The 21,872-nt window shown below is 47.7% G+C and overlaps 1 protein-coding gene across 1 annotated transcript; it reads right to left on the bottom strand.

The window, feature by feature from the left end:
* Nucleotides 1-672: 672 nt before the first annotated feature.
* Nucleotides 673-15,925, bottom strand: TXNRD3 (thioredoxin reductase 3). The gene is made up of 16 exons (XM_083155657.1): nt 15,670-15,925; nt 13,522-13,582; nt 12,845-12,954; nt 12,597-12,701; nt 11,355-11,427; nt 10,544-10,663; nt 10,329-10,471; nt 9,198-9,313; nt 6,673-6,898; nt 4,722-4,814; nt 4,567-4,643; nt 4,330-4,486; nt 3,857-3,964; nt 3,500-3,595; nt 2,795-2,929; nt 673-1,529 (listed from the first exon to the last, which is right to left on the bottom strand). Exons 1-16 carry the CDS (start codon nt 15,784-15,786, stop codon nt 1,467-1,469), a joined length of 1,800 nt encoding a protein of 599 aa, XP_083011783.1. The 5' UTR covers nt 15,787-15,925; the 3' UTR covers nt 673-1,466.
* Nucleotides 15,926-21,872: the final 5,947 nt, after the last annotated feature.

Genomic DNA, 21,872 nt, shown 5'->3' with positions numbered 1-21,872 from the left:
CTCAGGGAGACCTATGATTCTCAGGTTATTTCGACGGGATCTATTTTCAAGATCGTCGAGTTTAGCCCATACCTGAGTGTCAGATTTTTGCAAGCGTAGAGTGAGATCCTGCATATCAGATATGGCTTTAAAGTTCTCTCCCACTGTTTGTTCCACTGCATGGAGCCTTTTTGAAAGCTGTCTACATTGGCTCTTTATATCAGCTACTGCCTGCTGTAGTGCAGCAGCGTTGGCAGCTGCCTGCTCTTGGAGAAGAGGGTGCACTGTTTCCCTAATTGCCTGTACTATATCAGCGTACGTGAGCTGTGAAGCTGGTGCATCTAGGGGCTGTGAGGGCAATGAGGGTTGTGTGTGGATAGCAGCAGTCGGCTGTACCTGCATCCGCGCGGCAGTCTGTGCAGCGATGTCTTGTTCAGAGCCCTGGGAAGATGCGGGCGCCATCTTGGAAATTGCCGCACGCTCTCCGTCTGACTTTTGTTTAGAGTGCTTCCCCGTCATCTTCCCGGACAGATACCTGTCCATACAGGAGTCGGGGGGGTGCAGAGCAAGCAGCGGGTGTACTTTGGAGTCTCAGCGCCGGTCTCAAGGGATGTCTGAAAGGTATGTTGCGAAGGCTGGCACCGGAGCAACTGAGAGAGCTGTCCTACATCAGCCGCGCCGGAACCGGAAGTCTGTGGTAACTAAATTTAAAACAAACATGAATATACAAATTAGGGTGCACTCCCACCAGCGAAAGTCCCTTGAAAGTGGCGGGTTACCATGTACTGTAGCTGCAAATCTCCATTTGGGTCCGTTTATCCATAGTCTACATTTACCCCACTGATCTCAGTTTACCAAGACTCTAAAGAGAAGTTCATCACGCAGAAATCATGTGTCAATAACTTTTTTGTTTTTATACATAATCTTTTTGAAAAAAATATTGCAAGCCAATGTGGTACAAAATTGTCAAATTCCTGGGAGGCATGCATGCTGCATAGGCTACCCCGCAACGTGTGAAATAAATACATGGACATTATATACAACTCCACATAAAAGGGAATATTTCTTAGATTACTAGGGGCCATCGTGGGAAGACTAGGATGCAAAATTAATAGAAGTGGTTTAAGTAAAATGACAAGAAAAAATATTAACCCAACAAAAGAACTAAGATAGAAAAGACAACAATCTGGACGACGTTTGGGCATCAGTCAGTGCTCTCCTCAATGTAAGGTGACGAGCAAAGACTTCACAATAAGCATTTCTGTAAAATGCTATCCAAGTGGGTCCAGACGATTGGATAATCCTGCTGTTCCACTGTTCACCCGTGAGACTCCTCCTGCGATTGACCAACGGGCATCTATCAGGTTCCGGAATGGCGACATTTTTGAAAACCTTCAATGTTTCGTTTCACACCAGAGCCTGTTGAACCACATTGATCTCTCTATAGGAAGATTGGTCAGGGGGACAGTTAACAGCAGGATCTAACCTCAGCAACCCTTCTGAGTGATGTCCCCTCCAGAGGATTTGGTGACATCCATTGTAGTAAATGTCTGAAAAAGATACAACGGACGACAAAATTATATTCGGAAAAAATATTTCTTTTTTTTTTTTACGGCAGAGAAATACCGGCACATTTTAAAGCCAGCGGAAGGAACCAAAGTCAGCCAACAAACATGCTGCTACAACACGCGGCACTTGCTGGCTAATTTGCACGATTAACATTAACCCTTTGAGTGCCAACATCTGTGAGATGTGCAAAATATCCGCTAAAAATGTCAGCGTCGCTCATATGTGTTATATAAATTCAAATAAATAAAAGGGTGAAAAAAATAAAAGGAGATTATATAAAAGGTAAATATTACAGGTCACTATGATGAATAAAAAGTTTTGCTTGGCAATTTCCACACCTAATTTGACAAATTCACTTTGCACTCCAACGGTTAAGATAAGAAAAATCGGTACTACGGCCACAATCGCGGGCATCGTGTACCTTTAAGTTAAGGTACACGATGCCCGCGATTTCCTTTGAAATCAGGTCCATTTTGCCGGCAAAGGAAAAATCGCAGGCATCGCGTCGGTCGGAACCATTAACATTGGCCCCGACAGACGCAATGCCCCCGATTTTGCCATAGGCTTCAATGTTAAAATATTTTTTAACATTGAAATCGGGAGCATCGCGTCGGTCTTGTGCCATTATAATGGCACAAGATGAGATGGACTTGATAAAGTCCATCTTACATAGTAAAAAATGTGAAATGGGCCAATATGACCCATTTCATATTATATATGGCCCCGTCGTCACCCCAAAGAGCCACCGAGCCCCGCGAGGGGACGAGTATACCTGTGAAGTTATACGCGTCCCCTCGCCACGCTTTATATTCTCAACTCCACGCCGACGTGGGTAGTAGGGGAATGAAAAGGTCGGAGGACGCGCACTGCCGCCCCTCGCGGGCTTGCCACGCTTCGTGTTGGCGTCAATCGTGGGGTGGGGTTTACAGTATAAAATTGGGGGTCTAGGGAATATTTTACATCGAATCCAATGTAAAATCGGGTCCCAGGAGCCCTATTCACATTTGATTCAATAAAAAAAAAAAAAAAAAAAAAAAAAAAAAAAATCGGGTCGGTCGCATCACATGCGACCAAATCGCATGCGATGCGACCGACACGATTTTTCCGACACGACCACCCCGATGGAAATCGGTGTGGCCGTGCTAGGAAACATACCGAAAAATCCATAATAAAGTTACTACAACTTGAATAAGCTCCGCCCCAGAACACGTGTGACTGGGGAAACGTATTGCCACGTGGCACTCACCTCTGCACAGGTCGGGTGAATGCCGATGGTCTCATCAAGTTTCTCTTTGGTTAGGCCGCACTTCATCGCTGCACCGAAGCCCTGGGTGATCTCTCCGGCATTTGGCCCCAAGACGTGGAAGCCAATGACACGATCCTAAGAACAATACAGAGGCCTATTAAGTGCGAATCCCTGCATTAAACCCAGCTGACTGATATCAGCCTCCTCCTGCCCAATCACTAGGCACTAAGGACACCGCCAATGGGACAAGCCTATTCTGTTGTATACGGTGTTTAATAACAAATCTAAAAACAACCACACCAATAAGCGGTGCTGTAGAATTGTATATTTGTAAACGTGACTGGCCAGCACAGCCGAATTAAAGGGAATTGGCTGAATTTGTGTTTGCATTGTTTCTTCCCACCAAACGTTAGCACAAACTTATTTAAAATAATTTATGTTCTTTTATATTGCAGAATGTGCTAGCCATGTAACCATTTACTTCCTAGTGGGTTGCAAGTCACATAGCCAAGACAAATGTTGCGGTGTAACAGAACAGTCTTCTAAAGGTAAGAAGAATAAAGTAAACCTGTGTAGGTAATGCCAGCGTTTCCATATATCACCGACAAATTACCTAGAACCAACACCGGGCACTAAAAAACAATACAACCTAAAAGACTAGCAACGTCCTGATACTGCAAGTTGACGCTCAGTTGTTTAACGTACATTATCGCCTTTGTTGCAGATTATCTTTGCATAACACATATTGTTGTCTCGTCCAGGGACGGTCCACTCCAGAGGCCAGAACAACGTGTGGTAAATCTAGAGAGGAGAAAAACATCAGGTTAGACAATCTGCAAGGGAATGCACCAGAACTCAAGTTTTCCTTACATCGCTTGCTGAATGCTATGTAACAGGAAGGCTATATAGATAGTGATGTAGGAACCCAATTCTTTAAAGTGAGGGGTCCCTGGTACCCACAAGTTCAGTCAGCATGGGGTACATATTGGTGGCACACAAGTGCATGCTCAGCACCCCCAGGTATGGCGGAACGTTACAGAGCAGGACGCAGTCAGCACCTACCTCTAAACTTTCCTCGCCAAAGATTTCTATGGCTTTCTCCTCTGGATATCCGCAGCTCCCATACTCCATAGGAGTAAACACTGTCGTTGGTACGTTGATGTAGTCACACTGGGGAGAATGAAGAACTTTAGTTACCAAACAAGTGCAATGTCTGTCATGAAAATGTCAAGTTTTGGCTCCAATGCCATTAATATAAATGATTCAAACACACCAGTGATCTAATGGGATGCGGTCGAAATACCGACCGCCGCAATACCGGCACTTTCTCCCTCTATGGGTGTGCCCGACACCCATAGAGGGAGAATAAAATAGTGTGCCGAATGTAGCGAACCCGTAAGGGTGGGCGATCCACGTGCCCCGCCCCCTTGTCGGCATTTCATACTGAATCAGATATAATTACAGACACCCCAATACGACGAGACCGGTGACCCTAGTTTATGAGAATCTGCCCGTCCCCATCAACACATGTATACCTTCACAGTGGAGCCTCCATACAGTCTTTTCGCCAGAAGCCGACCAGCTTGGATTGCCACCGGTGTCAACTCCAACTTCCCATCTAGGATATCTCCTATGGCGTATACGTAAGGCACATTGGTCTGTTCCTCATCATTTACCGGGACCTTGCCATTCCTGGTATGGACAATAGATGTTTATAAAGCAGCTCAGCAGGGACCAAGAGAAACAATATATCTGTATTGCAAACACATCACCTCTCGTTAATTTTCACACCGATCTTCTCAAGACCAATATTTCTGGTGCAGGAATCTCGGCCCACAGCGACCAACACCTACAAGACAGAGGACAGTGAGTCCGAGACCAGTGAAGCCCATTCCTGCATAGGTCCATAGCACCAAGCCACACTTACTGTGTTATACACGTCCTCAATGACCGCGTCGCCTTCAGTAGACTTCGCCACTACTTTTAGCTTCCCAGGGGCGCCCGCCTCCAGCTGCTCAATCTACAGGGATTGAAGAACATTTTGTATTATTACATATGACAGTTCATTGATTCATTTTACATCATCTCAATAGAGAGCAGTCACAATCTTGTCGTCTAGAATCAAGCAAACGCAGTAGATGGCACCCAGCATTAACCCCTTGGATGGTATGGCCAGAATTTTTCCTGGCTCAGCTGCGCTGCCGCAGCGGGCTTTCCCAGAAGATTTCCGGGCATACCAATTTGAATTTGGTGCACGCCAGTGGTGCCTCCAGCGGGTCACCCCCCCTACCACCCACTCCGCTCATCGTAGTATGCCACTCACTATTTGCCACGTAGGCGGCAGGCTCGGGTATGGTTGGCGCGGAGAGTTCAGGCGCCTGAGTCCTCCCGAGCCTGCCGCTGTGATGACTGACAGGCGAGCTCCGGCGTACTAACGCCGGAGCGGAGATGAGAGGGGGGAGGGGGGGTTTGCTGGGGCAGGACAAACCTGCCCTGGTAGGTTTGCCCTGCCCCAGCAAAACCCACCACTCAAGGGGTTAAAGCAGGGCTGGGCAACACCGGCCCTCCAGATGTTAATGAACTACACATCCCAGGATGCTTTGCAGTAGTTTTGCTATGTGGCCATGCTGAAACTGATGCAAGGCATGCTGGGATGTGTAGTTCATCAACATCTGGAGGGCCGGTTTTGCCCAGCCCTGGGTTAAAGGGTCCCAGGAGCCACCAGTACCTCTCATGGTCCAGCCTGGCAGAGGTAGATTAATTAAGATGTGTATGTAGCACAGCCGCCCGTCTCATACTGTGTGCTGCAGTTTATGTGTATGTAGCACAGCCGCCCGTCTCATACTGTGTGCTGCAGTTTATGTGTATGTAGCACAGCCGCCCGTCTCATACTGTGTGCTGCAGTTTATGTGTATGTAGCACAGCCGCCCGTCTCATACTGTGAGCTGCAGTTTATGTGTATGTAGCACAGCCGCCCGTCTCATACTGTGAGCTGCAGTTTATGTGTATGTAGCACAGCCGCCCGTCTCATACTGTGAGCTGCAGTTTATGTGTATGTAGCACAGCCGCCCGTCTCATACTGTGAGCTGCAGTTTATGTGTATGTAGCACAGCCGCCCGTCTCATACTGTGTGCTGCAGTTTATGTGTATGTAGCACAGCCGCCCGTCTCATACTGTGTGCTGCAGTTTATGTGTATGTAGCACAGCCGCCCGTCTCATACTGTGAGCTGCAGTTTATGTGTATGTAGCACAGCCGCCCGTCTCATACTGTGTGCTGCAGTTTATGTGTATGTAGCACAGCCGCCCGTCTCATACTGTGTGCTGCAGTTTAGGGTACAAATGTTCTCAGTGTGGAACAGGCAATGAGCGACTGAGCAGAGTTGTGTCACCAGTTAGAAAGGTCTATTGATGCTTCCAGAACATTATAAACGAGCCCCGTTTAGGTTGGCTCAAAATAGTATTAAAAAGTTTCCCATCCAAAATTGTATAAACCGTGGAGTTATTGAGGGATGCTATAATTAACCAAATATGTACTTGTTTCTGTGCTCTGGGAGCCAGCGATGGTTTAAGACATTTGCAGCTGGAAAAATACAGACCTGCAGCACTTCCCATTGTCAGGGATACAGACGGCTATAAGACTACAATCCTGGGATGGTATCTGGGCATTAGGTCCACAGGCGGTATCTCATGCCCTACCATCCACTGGGGCGTGGTGGGAGAATAAAATAGTGTGCCGAGCGCAGCGAGCCACGCGGCGCACATTTTTAGTACCCAGGTCTACGGTCGACATAAAAATAAAAAAGTGAAAAGACCCATTTGAATGTCAACCCATGTCGACCTAATCCAGGTGAGCAAGAATGAGCAAGATTGGTTCTTACAGAAGTCGGTACAAATTTCTTGAGGAACTTCACTCCATGTGTTTCCATGTACGCGCCGGCTCTCTCGGCCATCTCTTGGTCAAAGCCGCGGAGGAATATGGATCGCACCATAACCGTGACATCCAATCCAATACCAGCGAGGAACCCGGCGCACTCCAAAGCCACATAGGAGGCCCCAACCACAAGCGTCTTCCCGGGGCAGTAGGGCAATGAGAAGAGATCATCGCTATAGGGAGAGAGAGCACAAAGCTGGAATCAGACACATTGATAGACTAGAGTGGTGAGCGCAGCTGATAAACCAACTTCTATGTGGTGCCACACGCACGATGCCGGCACCACCCTGGCCTATTAACTAGTGAGGCTCAGTGCTGAGGGTGTACAGAGAATACGGTGGGTCGCACCTGGAACATAAATCACTGCTGCAAGCTTTGCCAAACACCTATCACTAGCTTACCACCCATGTAGGTCACACACACACACACACACACGACAGCTACCACTCAGGAGCAAGAGCGACACCTGGGATTATTGAAAAAAAAAAAAAAAAAATCGGAATCCATACTGCGGGGACTCAAGACAGCGGGGAGAGTGCAATGAAGGTCAGTCATCCGGCACCCCTGGCCAGGAAGGGTCTGAGCCTTATTTTGTTAGAGGTTACTCGTTGGCCACACAGTACCCCTGCTTAATCCTGATCCCTATGCCTGAAGGACAACCGAACTACTCAGCGAGATGCACAGGCCTGCTCACTGGGGAACAACTCCAGCGCAATCAGTTATGTGGGGTACACACCAGGACGACCCGCTCACGATGCACATCGTGAGCGGGTCGTCAGTGGCTCGTCCGACCCGCTCACGATGACGCGGGGGGGCACGACCCGCTCACGATGTGCACCGTGAGCGGGTCCGATCCGATGGCGACCCGCACCCGGCTGTATGGTCGTCATTGAGATCCTACCTGCAGCAGGTAGGATCTCACTAACGACCGACCGACCCGCGGGACCGCGCATCGGATCGGTATCGCTCCACACCAGGTCAGAAAAGGGCCCGATCAGCACACAATCTACATCCAATTGATCGGAATTGGATCTAGATTGTGCTGATCGGGCCCTAGTCGTCCTGGTGTGTACCTAGCATTACACTTATTACAATACCAGCTTCCTCATTGGTTGGGAAAGAGGATATGGTTATACCCCAAGGGCATTGTGGAAATTCCCGTATAGCAGATGCTAACAAAGGCCAAGTGGAATTAAATAGGAGGTTAATGTGGTGAAAATGTATCGTCTTAATCCGGATATGTGCACTTACTCCATACGAAACATGACCAGACTAATTTAAAGCACAACTAATGTTGTCTATATATTAATGTGCTGTCCAAAAATCAATGCATTCTCTTTCAGACGGGAGCATTTTCTACCACTTAGTCCCAAACCACCACAACAAGCAAGAGGGTCATGGGGACATCAATATAACTAGAAACCCCCCCCATTGACAATGAATATACATAGAGTTATTCAATTTAAGAAAACAGAATAAAAAGAACTCATTGTGTATTTTAGACTCTGGCGAGCAGGAAGCTTACGGGGAAATGGGCACCAGCATCGGGTTGGCACAGAACAAGAACAGTCAGATCCCTTTAGGACCCTGGGGAGTGGGTGTGTGGCAGTATTTCATAATGCAGAGGAACCGGTGACATGACACGTAAATTACACAGAATTCTACTCTGTAGTGCTCACGAGTCATTACACACGAGATAATGTAACTTACATATGTAGCTAGATGTTCTCCTTTCCTGGTGTACAAATACAGCACTGAGCATATAACCAGGATGCCGCCCCTATGCTGAGTCATGCTATGTACAACATGAACACGCCCCTCAGGGACTGCAGCCCTTTAGGAAGGTGCACAATTAAAGCTTTGGTGACGGGAGAGCTGTAAGCTTTACTGCAAACGTGAAAGAGGCAAATTTAACTGTATGGGGTCCTATATTAAACAAAAGCACAACCCCCTTAGAAGTCCCTTCTGTACCAGAAAAAGAAGACTATTTTGAAAGAGGACTAATACTTATAGTTTTTCTTCTCTTTATTACAAGTTACTTTTAGAAAACCGCAAAAAAAAAAAAAAAAAAAAAAAAAATTGCATCCACGCACTTTCCCGCAGAATATCTCCATAGGAACAACAGCAGCAGATTGCGCCATCTAGACACTAAGCAATACCAGCCGAATCTTCCAAAAGACTTGGTGACGCAATAAATCTATCGCGCAGTAGGTGCGATCTTCAGGCTCTGTTGCAACGCCCACTAGGACGCCAATGGCTTCATTACCAAAGCTTCAGCCTTCTGTAGGCCCCAAGTATAGGCGACTGTACACTTTCTCTCTACACTAAACCATAACTCTCGCTACAAGACCCAGCAGGGCTTAATTACTACTTCAGTGTTACACAACTCTGCACCTTTAGAACTTGGAATGCAGCCACAGCTGTAAAACTGAGTGAAGCAGAGATAAGGTGGATTACCTAAGCAACTCTCACCTGGTAATGCAGAACTCCTTGTCCCCCGGTATATTTAGGTACCTGGGCCTCTCCCCCGTGGCCACAACAAATTTCTCTGCTGTGAAGAAACTCTCCTTCCCCCTCTTGTTTGTTGCCTAATAAAAAGGAGATGTCGGAACAATTATCTAACAAGTGCTGTAGACGCAGCAAAATATAAGTTTAAAAATTAGAATTTTTGGTACTCTTTACTTAGAACGGCGCCCACGATTTTGATCGTGGGCATCGTTAGTAAAAAATCTCGGGCATTGAATGCACAAAAAAAAAAAAAAAAAAAAAAAAATCGGGTGCGATGCGACCGACGAGATGCCCGCGATTTCCCATAGGGAACAATGTTAAATGTCTCAATTGACCCAATTTTCCATAGGAAACAATGTTAAATGGGCCACAGAGGCCAAATAGGCACCCTGAAGTGTATAATGGCCAACCGAATTGTTAACGCCACCCCACGATCAACGTCAACCCGAAGCGTGGCGAGCGCAGCGAGCCCGCGAGGGGCGGCGGTACGCGTCCTACGACCTTTTCATACCCCCACTATCCACGTCGGCGTGGAGTTGAGAATAGAAAGTGTGGCGAGCGCAGCGAGCCACCGAGCCCGAAGCGTGGCGAGCCCCGCGAGGGGACGCGGACAGCTGTGAAGCCCGTGAGGGAACGCGGATACCTGTGAAGGTATCCGCGTCCGCTCGCCACGCTTCGGGCTCGGTGGCTCGCCACACTTTCTATTCTCAACTCCACGCCGACGTGGATAGTGGGGGTATGAAAAGGTCGTAGGACGCATACCGCTGCGCTCGCCACGCTTCGGGTTGACGCTGATCGTGGGGTGGCGTTAACAATTCGGGTGGCTTTTATACACTTCAGGGTGCCTATTTGGCCTCTGTGGCCCATTTAACATTGTTTCCTATGGAAAAATTGGGTCAATTGAGGCATTGAACAGGAAAAGCGGGTCAATTGAGACATTTAACATTGTTCTCTATGGGAAATCTCGGGCATCTCGTCGGTCGCATCGCACCCGATTTTTTTAGTGCATTCAATGCCCGAGATGGCCATGATGGGCGCCCTTCTAAGTAAAGAGTACCGTATTTTTTTTAAAGCCATTCGTAACATGGGGTATACCTTAATTTTATGCGGTTCCACAAATTCCCCGTATGCGTTTTCATATCGGACATTCTTGTCCCGCAGGGACACTCTGTAACCCCAATTCAGGGAGCCAATGTAGCTCTGGATGTTCTCTCTCATGGTCTCCCAGTTGTGCTTTACTGTAAGTGAAATATCTTGTAAGAAGATCGGAACGCTCAAATGTGACTGACGACAAATCCTTATCCAATTACCTTGTTCGTCATACTCCCAGCCAAACTTTCTGGAATCTTTCATCGACTGCCCTAAGAGAGCCGCCTGGTGCATCAGTTTCTTGGGAATACACCCAACATTTACACAGGTTCCCCCAAGCCCTATAGAGCACAAAAAGTAAGAATTACCCAGAAGTCATTCACAAGAGCCGCGGCAGTTCTGTGACGCTATACGAGTTACAGGAACCAGGCAAGCTACACATTGATGTAGAACAAGTGTCGCAGATCATATAATCGAAATCAATTACACCCCGTTCATACTTTGCACCTGTGGTTAGGACACAGGCCCATCCCGGGAGCAACCCGGTATTTGCTGTGTTTAGCTGCTCTACCACCAGTGACATCAGCGAACATGCAGACACTAAACGATATCTTCTTATTTGACTGCATGTTAATGAATTATCATTAACGATCTACAGGAGGGTGCACTGGTAACGATGTAGTGATTTCACACAAACGATAGTTATCATGCATAGTTAGTGTAAAATGTACCCAGCTTAAGATAGACACTTTGATTGTTATTGCAACTTTGATGTTTGTCACACAGAGTGCCTAGCTGCACTTCAATCACTATGAGGAACACCAATACATTGATGCCCTCTTTCATATTGCCCGCATAAGCCAACACCCTGCCCAGATCCTAGAATGACCACTAATCAGGGGACATGTCATAGACAGCGTGGAGAAAAAAAAATCAAAGAACAAAAAAATAAAACACAAGTCATTTTTACGTTTAAGTACCATGTAAATGTCGAGTAGTGGAAAGATCAATAAGAAAAAAAACACAACTTACCCCAAGAAGCACCAAGCGGCGTGGGGACAACGTAGTCCAGCACCATTACTTTCTTTCCCAAGGAAGCAGCTTCCTGTGCAAACAAAAGAGGAGGGGGGTGAACTACCCGCGCTTAGCTGTACATTTGTACTTTCTATAGCGGCCCAAGTAAACGGTGCACAGGTCTTTGCGGAGGCTGGTATTTTGTTGCCTGAATCCCTATTTGAGGCTGCAGCCTGCCCGCTCAATGGGAAGGTACAACCTCAATGCAGAGAATTTGATCAATGCATTTTATAGTTATTACAGCCCTTTACGGTTTGTAAACAACGAGGTCACACTTCAAGTGTTATATCCCATAGAAAAGCCTCTGCACCTCGGATAGCACAGCCTTATAGGAATAAGCCCCTATGCCACTTCCTGCTTGACCTCATTACCGAGGTGCAGCAGGAAGAGAAAGCGAGAACTCCCCTTTCCGGTGGATCTCCCCTTGAGCCAACAAGCCCATCAGCATGCATTGACAGTAGGTCTCTCCCTGGCCAGCCAGTTGTTCCAGGCATGTGCAAGATCTCCCTACCTACACAAGAGCTCCTGCGCAGGCCAGAATAGCAGCATCAGTAAGGTCAGGAGTGCATAGCACCCGCCAGTCAACAAAATGCCATCGTCACTCTATCTCTCTGCATATGTTACATCTGCCCCACCTGCAACGCAGCACGGTTTTGTCTATTACAGAAAAAAAAACATGCTTTGCGATACAGACTGAATTAGGCCCGGTGTTTGAAAAATGACAATACTTATCTCCGTCCACTTTATCTCATGCCAAGCCTTAGTAAATAACCCCCTATTCTGTAAAACTTCTTCTAAGAAATGCAAATAAGATAATTATCCAAAGAACATACAGTAATATCCAGGAGTGGGGTGTAATCTCCCCTGCCCGCTATCAGGCAGGTAGGGTGCAGAGCCTCCAGGACCCAGCTCAGCACATTGCAGCATATGCAGGGCTGGGAGGCTGTTGTGTTATATCTAGGGGCCGGCGGTAGTGGAGTGGGTAGAGGCGTTACACGGATGGTGGGGTGCTCTGATATATCCCTATCTGGAGCCACAGTTTAGCCATTTAAGGGCATAATAAAATAATGGGCCGATCAACAGTTGCGGATCGCATTGTCTGAAGTAAAACGCAATTATTTTGGTACCCATTAAACAATCGAATGGCCCAGATAAAGTCAACATGGCCAGGGAAAGGGGAGCAGGGACACATGACAATACCTTAGAACACGCCAGACCTCCGGAGCCACCCCCAATAACTATAAGGTCATAATCGTAGGAGGGAGAGTTGTCCAACAGCTTCTGCAGGGTCCCATCCTTATGAGCCTACAAGTCAAAGACAACTTATTAACCGTGGGCACATTTCTCAACCGAGAACACAATGTAATAAACTTATTTATATAGGGGATTGTAAGTTGGACTGGCTTATACAAACAATATACATTTGAAGAAGATTGAAGAGAAATTACCTGGAGTGTTTTATCTGCACCACCAACATGCGTTTTATTTACGAAGACATTGGGGACAGTTTTCTGTCCGGTCATTTCATAAAGGACGTCTTGGATACTGCTGCCATCCTCTAGTATAGTAAAAACAAATAGAAAATAAATGCTGTTAAGCGATATTAGCCCTACAGTATATGGTGCACGTGTTATCTATCCTCTCATTAGGAACCAATATTACTGAAGTGTAAGGCAATAGATCTAGCGGCTGCAGCACAGTGCCACAACATTCTGGGGGAAACCATGGGACCGGCCACACAGTGCAGCTAACCGAGTTCCCCCCACTGCAGGCATGGCCAAACTATGGCCCATCAGCTGTTGTGAAACTACAAGTCCCATCATGCCTCGCCACAGTTTTGCCCTTAGGGAATGCTAAGACTATGGCAAGGAATGCTGGGATGTGTGGTTTCACAACAGTTGGAGGGCCACAGTTTGGACATGCTTGCCCTAGTGAATGGTCAGCACAGCAACAGGCCCAGTACATATCATGGCTGCCTTCTTTCTACAGCTGAGGTGTAAACCAATCTGCTGCCCCAATGAACCTGTTGTGTAAAGATACAGCATTTCCTTTTTTCATGCGACAGCCATATAGAAAGTCATGTTAAACATTAATAGCTATAACAAGTAACTGTGTAGAAGCCTACCACACTCATCCAGTTCCAGAGCGACATACTCTCTGCCCAGCGATTTAAAGAGTTCTTTTACCTAGAATAAGTCAAACAACAAAGTCAGCGTTTATCATGTAAATTGGGTTGTCACAATTATGCTGAGTACACATTAGATGTATGCGCTGCACGACACGGGACCTGGCATCATCAAGATTATACACAGTTGCCGATAGAGGGCTGCATTCCCTAGCATCTCCCGCCAGCCATTCGTGGGAGTGCAGAGGATGCAGCTTCAATACCACCAGCTAGCGGAACTGCCCACAATAAATGGATGCTGATAACTTGTGGTACCCAATAAGCAGGCACATAACGCAACAGTGGGACAACCGACACTGTCACTGGGTACTCCGATTTCCTCCCACAATCCAAAAACATACTGGCAGGTCAAGTGGTTCCCAACCAAACTAACCCTAGAATGTCTGTGTGCATGTACATGGGAGAGGGACTATAGATGGTAGAGCAGGGACTGATGGGAATGTTCAAATATTCTCTGTACAGCGCTGCGGAATATGTGTGTGCCATATAAATAACACAGGCAATGTAATGGAGTGCTGGGAATACAGCATAGGCGGTGGCACCCACTGGGATATACTGATACATCTGGCCCTTTAGGTCTTCCTTCCCAGGAATATGGCTTTACCACGCTGTTGTGTGTCTCACTTGGACTAACATGAGCCACGTCTGTCGGATCACACGCGACTAGCGGCGTGTTAAGCAACACTGCAGTAAACATTTTATAGGTGATAATGCTTTAATAACAAAGGGAGGTGTCCAAAGGGAGACCTGGCAGTAAAACAATATATACAATGAGCTGTGACATAGGTCCTACACACATAGCGACGCTACAAAATGGGCTGACATTGCTTTGTGTGCAGGCCCCATTATAGTAGTGTTGCCGACAGAGCCAAGCACATTCCCCGGGGTTCGTCAAGTCTCCCCTTGTGCACGCACCCCCCCACCCCATAATACACAAATTGTGTCATTTCTAGTAAACGTGATGTAAAAATGCATAAACACGTGGTAGTGTTCAGGCACTCACATATATGGTTATTTTAAGCAATACCCCATCTTATGGGTCTGCAACCTAAAATAAGCACTTTACAGCAGGAGGCGGTGATGTAGGGTGCAGTAACCGGCATCTCAATGCTGCCACCACTACGCACTAACGGGTGCCCGACGAGGTCCCGACAGTCATTAACCCGATGTCGCGAACCCGGCTGTTAAAACACTGACAGACAGGTTCCCGACGGTCACCGGCTATTCTCCCTCGCGGGGGTTTATGACCCCCATAGAGGGAGAATAGAATAGGTGGTGAGCGTAGCGAGCCCGCATGGGGTTTTGTTGTGCTCACCATGCTGTCTGAGTACGGCCAGTCGGGATCCCGACGTCGGGCTAATGACTGTCGGAACCCTATAACACATTTGCACTAACAGCATCACCCCAGATACAGCTTCTATACAGGGGCTATGTGTGAGTGGGGGGGGGGCACTCACATGCCGCACCACTGCGCTTCCAACCCCCTCAGGGTACTCACCACACAAAGGGCACCTAACGCCCACTCACATGCCCCCACTTCTGCTCATGCCCCCCACAGGGCACCCCACTCGGCATTCACCTCACAAAAGGTGCCCCACGTCCGCTCACCCCCCCCACAGGGTACCCCACGCCAGCCCCCCACCCGCTCACACCCCCCCCACAGGGCACCCGCTCACAAACCCCCCCCACCCGCTCAAACCCCCCACAGGGCACTGCACACCCGCTCAAGCCCCCTCCCCCCCACAGGCCACCTCACAAAAGGTGCCCCACGTCCGCTCACACCCCCCACAGGGTACCCCACGCCAGCCCCCCACACCCCCCCCCCCCACAGGGCACCCCCCACCCGCTCACACCCCTCACAGGGCACCCCCCACCCGCTCACACCCCCCACCCACTCACACCCCCCACAGGGCACCCCCAACCCGCTCACACTCCTCACAGGGCACCCCCCACCCGCTCACACCCCTCACAGGGCACCCCCCACCCGCTCACACCCCACACAGGGCACCCACCACCCGCTCACACCCCCTAGAGGGCACCCCACGCCAGCTCACATTCCGCCACAGGCCGCCCCACGCCCGCTCCCACCTTGACGCAGTAGGGACAGCTGCTTTTGCTGAACACCATGACGGCGTTGTTATCCACCAGCTCCCGCACCCGGCTCTGGAGCGCCGCATTGTTGCTGCTGCCCGTGGTTGGCGGCATGGTGATGGCGGCTCCCAGTCCTCAGCGTCTGCTGCAGCTGCTCACTGTGGTCCCGGCACCGCCGCGCTGCCGCCTGATCGACGTGGCCCCGCCCACCGCGGCGGGAGCACGGATCACGTGACGCTGCTGCTGCTGCTGCCGCCGCCTCTGTCTGGTCACGTGCGTACACACACACATATGATACTGGTGCTGGTGGTGTAATGATGAACAGGCGGAATGATGGGTCTCACATCACAGCCCGGGGCTGCGCCATCATGTGCTGCTGAGTCAGGCTGAGACACCAGCTTCTACAGAGCAGCCAATCAGCTTCTAGCTATCAGGGTGAGTCTCCCACGTGACGTCGGCGTCAAAGCGGCCCACAAAAACTTTTCTCAGGTTGACACATGGGTTCAAGAATAGGGTCGACATGGGCATGGCTAAGGTTGTAAAGTAGACACAAGCATTAGGTCGACAATGGGAAGGTGGACATGAATTTTTTAAAAAAAATTCTGTCCTGTATGTCGACGTGGACATGTCGACGAGTGTATCCGTCCCCTCACACAGCTCGTTGCGCTGGGCTCACTATTATATTCTCCCACCACGCCGTAGTGAATGGTAGGGCATGAAATACCGCCTGTTGGAAGAAAAAAACCATGAAAAACTCATGGTGCCCTTTTCACTGTTGTGTCAACCAACCTCGTCGACCTATTTCATGTGTCGACCCAATGCATGTGGACCTAAAAAGGGTCAATCTAGCAAAACAAACGTCTGAAACATGGCCACGGGTGTATTGTATGTGATGTGTGCCTGGCCCCAACCACGCACATATGACACCGGTGTCGGCCTCTGCATCCTGGTGTTGATATGCTATAATTCTATGTGTTTTTAGTGTAATTGGTGCCAATGTACTACCCGGTCTGCACCAGATTTACAGTGTTTGCAAGGTAACTTTATATTTTGGGATTTTGACCAGCACTATCAGAATCTTTAATTCGGATTTTAGATGCTGATGGAATGGGATCAATTTGCCCCAATCCGCAATGTGATGATTAAATAGATTGCATATATCAGTTAACACATGCCGACGCAGAGAGATCCGTCCCTGGGAATCCAGTTAGTGCAAAACGCAGGGTATTTTTCATGTGTGTCCATTGAACCCAGCACTGCTTTTTCTACCAGCGGGTAGTGACGGCTGTGATAATGCTATCTGAAGGTAGCGATATTATCACAGGGCTCACTGCACTGCATTTTTACATGTTCTTTTTTAGTAAACTCAGCCAAATAGCACTTCCCATTATATGTATGAAATATGCGATATGGAATGGGACCTTAAGGGATTGCCGGAGACTATAGCGAATTCTCCTCCAATTACCCATTAGTATATTCCTGTGATATTGAAATAATGAAAACAGCTTTTTTCATAATATTTTAGTCAAAATGATTTTAATAAATGCGCCTGTCAGTCTTATACACAATGTGAGACTTTTTTTCAGTTGCGAATCAGGTCAGAGCCTCTGACCTGAATATAAAGGGGACATGGCTTCGTACCACACCTCCTTTCACTTTACGATGTGGGGTGTCTCCAGCAGGGTCAAGGCTGCCTCTAAGGCTTTCCCCATACTATGAACAAATGCCACGTCCACAGCATCTATTCACCTGCTTTTCTGCAGCGGTGCGATTACTGCCCCCCCCCCCCCTCCCCCCTAAAATTACCCTACTACCAGACACTGTGGACTGTGGGTAGGATGTCGGAACAGTCCATGAAAAGGGGACAGTTAGGAGGTATAGTTATCCAAACAAAGACTCACACACCCCTGATCTTCCCAAACCGATCCAGGTGATACAATTACTCATATATAGGGCATACTCTCCCTGATGATAGAGCATTTCTCATGGCTTCCGGAAGGGTAGGCAAGGCTCCGGATCCCCCCCCCCCCCCGGACCTGGCTGCCCACTTTACAACTATCGCGTAATCCTAGCCAAGTCCCCGATGTGTAATGATGGTAATCTCTGCAATACACAGAAGTGGGCGTGGCTATAGTAACAGGTTTTTTTCCACCACGCCCCCTTGTACTGCCTCCTCAACTCCCCCATTGTCAAATGTCAATTATGTATCACCCCCCCCCCCCCCCCCCCCTCCCCATCTTCCAGAGAAAGCAGCCAGAATATCTTCCAGTATAACCTAGGTAGGACAAATGGTGGCTATTGATGTGGGGAGGGGCAGGTGAAGCTCCATCCACAACCGCCTTTTCATAGCCCCATCTGAGCCGGATTATGGGGGTTATTTTGGTTCACTCTTTCTGACAAATTTCTTCTTAGATGGACAAAACCATGTGCACTGCAGGGGGGGGGCAGATGTAAAATGTGCAGAGAGAATTAGATTTGGGTGAGTTATTTTGCTTCTGTGCAGGGTAAATACTGGCTGCATTATTTTTACACTGCAATATAGATCTAACTTTGAAGTAAAACCCCACCCAAATCTAATTCTCTCTGCACAAGTTACATCTGCCCCACCTGCAGTGCACATGGTTTTGTCCATCTAAGAACGAATTTGCCAGAAAGAGTGAACCAAAATAACCCCCTACGGGTGGAGAAAGAGCTGCCGCAGATCAACAACTTCCTATTGGTCACAACCTCCTTGACTATGCAAGCAGCACAACTTCTGATGGGGTCCATGCAGTCACCCTTTTATGTCCCCAGGTTCCTCTCGGGAACTCCCAGTTCGCCTGCTACACCTGTGGCACCACCACTTTGAATTAACAATCAGACACCTTCTGTTAACACAACAGCAGACATAACACAACTGGCATGAGAACGCTGCATGTAACCCACTTGTTGAAGTCTCTTGTCACATTTTTGGATGCAGGGAGATGAATTTTGGAAGGAAAATGTTAATTACCTCTTGGGTTCACAAACCAGCAATTTGCGAACGTCTAAATCCATATAAATTATATCCTATTTTTGTGCTATTTGTTTGCTGTTAGCAAACCAGATTACAATAACAGAACATGTTAATAAAAACAAGTCTAAATATTTTAATTATTCAAATGTAAGCCTTCTGTGTTTCTATAGTAACTGCAACATTTCAAAGTGTTTAATCTCTCGGGGATGAAACTGTTTGCAGATATTAGAATTAACAAGCGGTGTTTTATTTTATTTTCTAGATTATTTTAAATGTGTCCTCATAGTTTCCCCGTTAAAACACAATTAGGAAGTCATTGGATTGAATTTATCATTGCCAGGTGCTCCCACCGCCTATTAAAACTCATTTATATTTCATTAAACATTGCCATTTTACATCTTACAACTGCATCTTACAAGTCACTGTACAAAGGGCCTTATTCAGCCTAAGCAATGTTCAGGAAGGTCGACAAAGAGACAAAAAACCCAGTGAAAAACTCATGTCGAACATGTCCACGTGGACCTAAAGCTTGTGTCGACCTTCTGGCATTGTCGGACTAGGGTTGACTAAAGGGACTGTCCCGTCAAAATGTGGACAGTTGGAGGTATGGGACAGTAGGTTAGTCTGTGGAGGTTATTTACCTATATCGCTTTTCCACTGACATAGAAATCCTGGGTTTTTGCTTATGAATTTGCTTAAAATTCTACTACCAAATATAATCTCCCTGAAACTAGTTTTTAAAAGTAGGCAAGTATGGTTCAGATGTAAATACATATCTTTACTAGTGGGTAACTGATTGCTTTCTTTATCATACAGTATGCAAGCTGGAGTTGATTGTGACAGGTTACGCCACCTCTGAAGTGGTGAAAAGAAGAACTTCAGCAACATTAGACATATTAGGTAACACCTTCCTGTGTGTGTTACCGTCACCCCCTGATTTGCATAACAAAGTCTCATTTTAGTGCCTTGTGCTCACTTGGCAGCTCATTCAGTACAGTAAATCACCAGGGGTAGCTTCTTTCCCATATATTCCATTTACACCCATGTGCTGATGTCACACAGGTGTACTGGACACAGAAGTAGTCACGTGACGAAACAGAAAGGGAAATACAGGTGCAACCCCGACTTTAGTGGAACCGTTGGTCCGGAACCTTCTTTAATCCGGACACATCGGGTGCAGGGCGGAAGTAAAATATTCTTTGGTTTTTAGCCATAGTGGGGACAGTGGTTTAGAGAGGAAGTGGGAGGCTATTGGGATGCAGGGGAGGGATCAAGTTGCGGGTGGGGGGGTCGCGCTGCAGGGACCAATACACGCTGCAGTATGTGGAATGCCCTGTGAGCCGGAGACAAGCTGCGGGCAGTGCGGCGGAGGTGAGAGCCGGGCTGCGGGGATTGCGCTGCGGAGTTACGGTGCTTTAAAACATCACTGATAATCCGGCAAATTCGGTAATCCGGCTCAGTGCTGGAACAGACCATGCCGGATAATCGGTGTTCAACCTGTAATACCTTTTTAGAAATGAATAAACCTATATTACCAGCGCGTTCCAGTGACGACATATTCACGTATCCCTTATGCTTTCTTCTCTTGAAATGAATATTGTAAAACAATAATACTCATTAAGACAGAAGAGATGCATGCGCTGTTTATTCCTTGCAGGACGTAAGGTTATCATTTATTTATCTGTTGCTCATCTCTCGCCCCGTTCTTGCTGTTATTTTCTCCCTACTGAAGAGTGCGAATAATGAGCCTGATTCAGCTTCATGATAAGGTAACGAGCGATGAGCGGAACGAGCCTGGTGTGTGGATAATACACCAAAAACATTTGCAAAAGTTGTTTTTATTTTAATGCAGTCAGTTTCTGTAAAGGACATCGGGCCTGATTCAGCGGTCCTTTGCTGCTTAATGAGCGGGTTGACGCCACCCGCCGGGGCGGAATGTACGCCAGCCGCAAACCGACCCACGGAAGCATGCAGATGGATGTGTAGCTGATGCCAACCATCTAATTATTTTTTCCCCCATTCGCAAATAAAAGTCTAAACTGACTTCTATTCGGCTCAGAAATGTCCGAGAAGGGGGAGGGCACTGACGTCATGCAACATGTGACTTACAAGAGGCGCACACGTCTGGTAGAGTCTGCAACTGTGCCACAGTTTATTGTGTCTACACAGTTCTCCAAAAATATGGCGCCCATGCTGTTTTCTTGGTGATTTCCATGTTGTTTCCTTGGTGACCCTAATAATATTTTAAAAATTGCGACCGCAGTCTATGGGACAGCAGTGGGCAAAGACCGGACTCATGACCTTGGAATCCAACTCTGGAAGGACCCGGGAAAGGCTCAGTGCAAACAGACCTAACCCAGGTATTCCGACCCAGGCCCCGTTGCTAGGAGATGATATCCAAGTGCCGACACTGATCACATGAGCAGTGACATCACCGACCCAGCAATAAGCCGGGTCCTGCCTCCAGGTCGATGTGACAGTGTAAATGGGAAATCTGGGTCGATGCGACTCGTTCCCAGCATAGGAAGGGAAGAGCCAGCGCTAATAATCGTTTGGCACTTTAAAGAACTGGCAAAGAGACACCGCAACAAGAAGCACGAAAAAAACAACTTAACAAATCTAAACAGAAGTATTTGCGTATCGTATTAAACTGCTGGTTCATTGTTCATCGTGGAGAGAGCAGTCATTTTCTATTGAGGCCGTTGAGTGCCGTTCTCTCTGCAAATTATTTCGCTAAGTGGAAGGGAAAAAAAAGCCAAAAACACATGTTTGCCCTGGGTTCCCGGTTATCCAAACTGAGATTGGATTATCTTTATCTGCGCATCTCTCCGAAACAGGTGCTCTTATATCATCTGGAGCACTCAGAGCGGAGAGAAAATTGGTGTGATACGTTTCCCCCATAGTCAGCTCCATTTAGTAAATTGTAAATAAGAAACCTGTTACTGCCGTGTTTAACAAACACTCTGTTGTCGTTCTCACTGAGAATCTACTCTCCCAGTAGAAGGATCTCCTGGCTTCGCGCCTCTCTTGTTCCTCTACGGCAGGTGTTTGCTGGAGATGACACTAGAGCGTGCGTAATGTACCGGGTCCTCAATATTCAACGCCGATACCATCACTATTGGTGCCAGGAGACAGCAGGTGCCCTCAGATCTGTAGCACTACGAGGGAGGCGTGGTTACTAATTACACAGACCCCTGCCCACTGG

The sequence above is a fragment of the Crinia signifera genome, chromosome 8, assembly GCF_055691185.1.
Source record: "Crinia signifera chromosome 8, ASM5569118v1, whole genome shotgun sequence".
Taxonomy (NCBI): domain Eukaryota; kingdom Metazoa; phylum Chordata; class Amphibia; order Anura; family Myobatrachidae; genus Crinia; species Crinia signifera.
The sequence above is the reverse complement of the archived record's forward strand: the minus strand, read 5'-3'. Positions and strand labels throughout refer to the sequence as shown.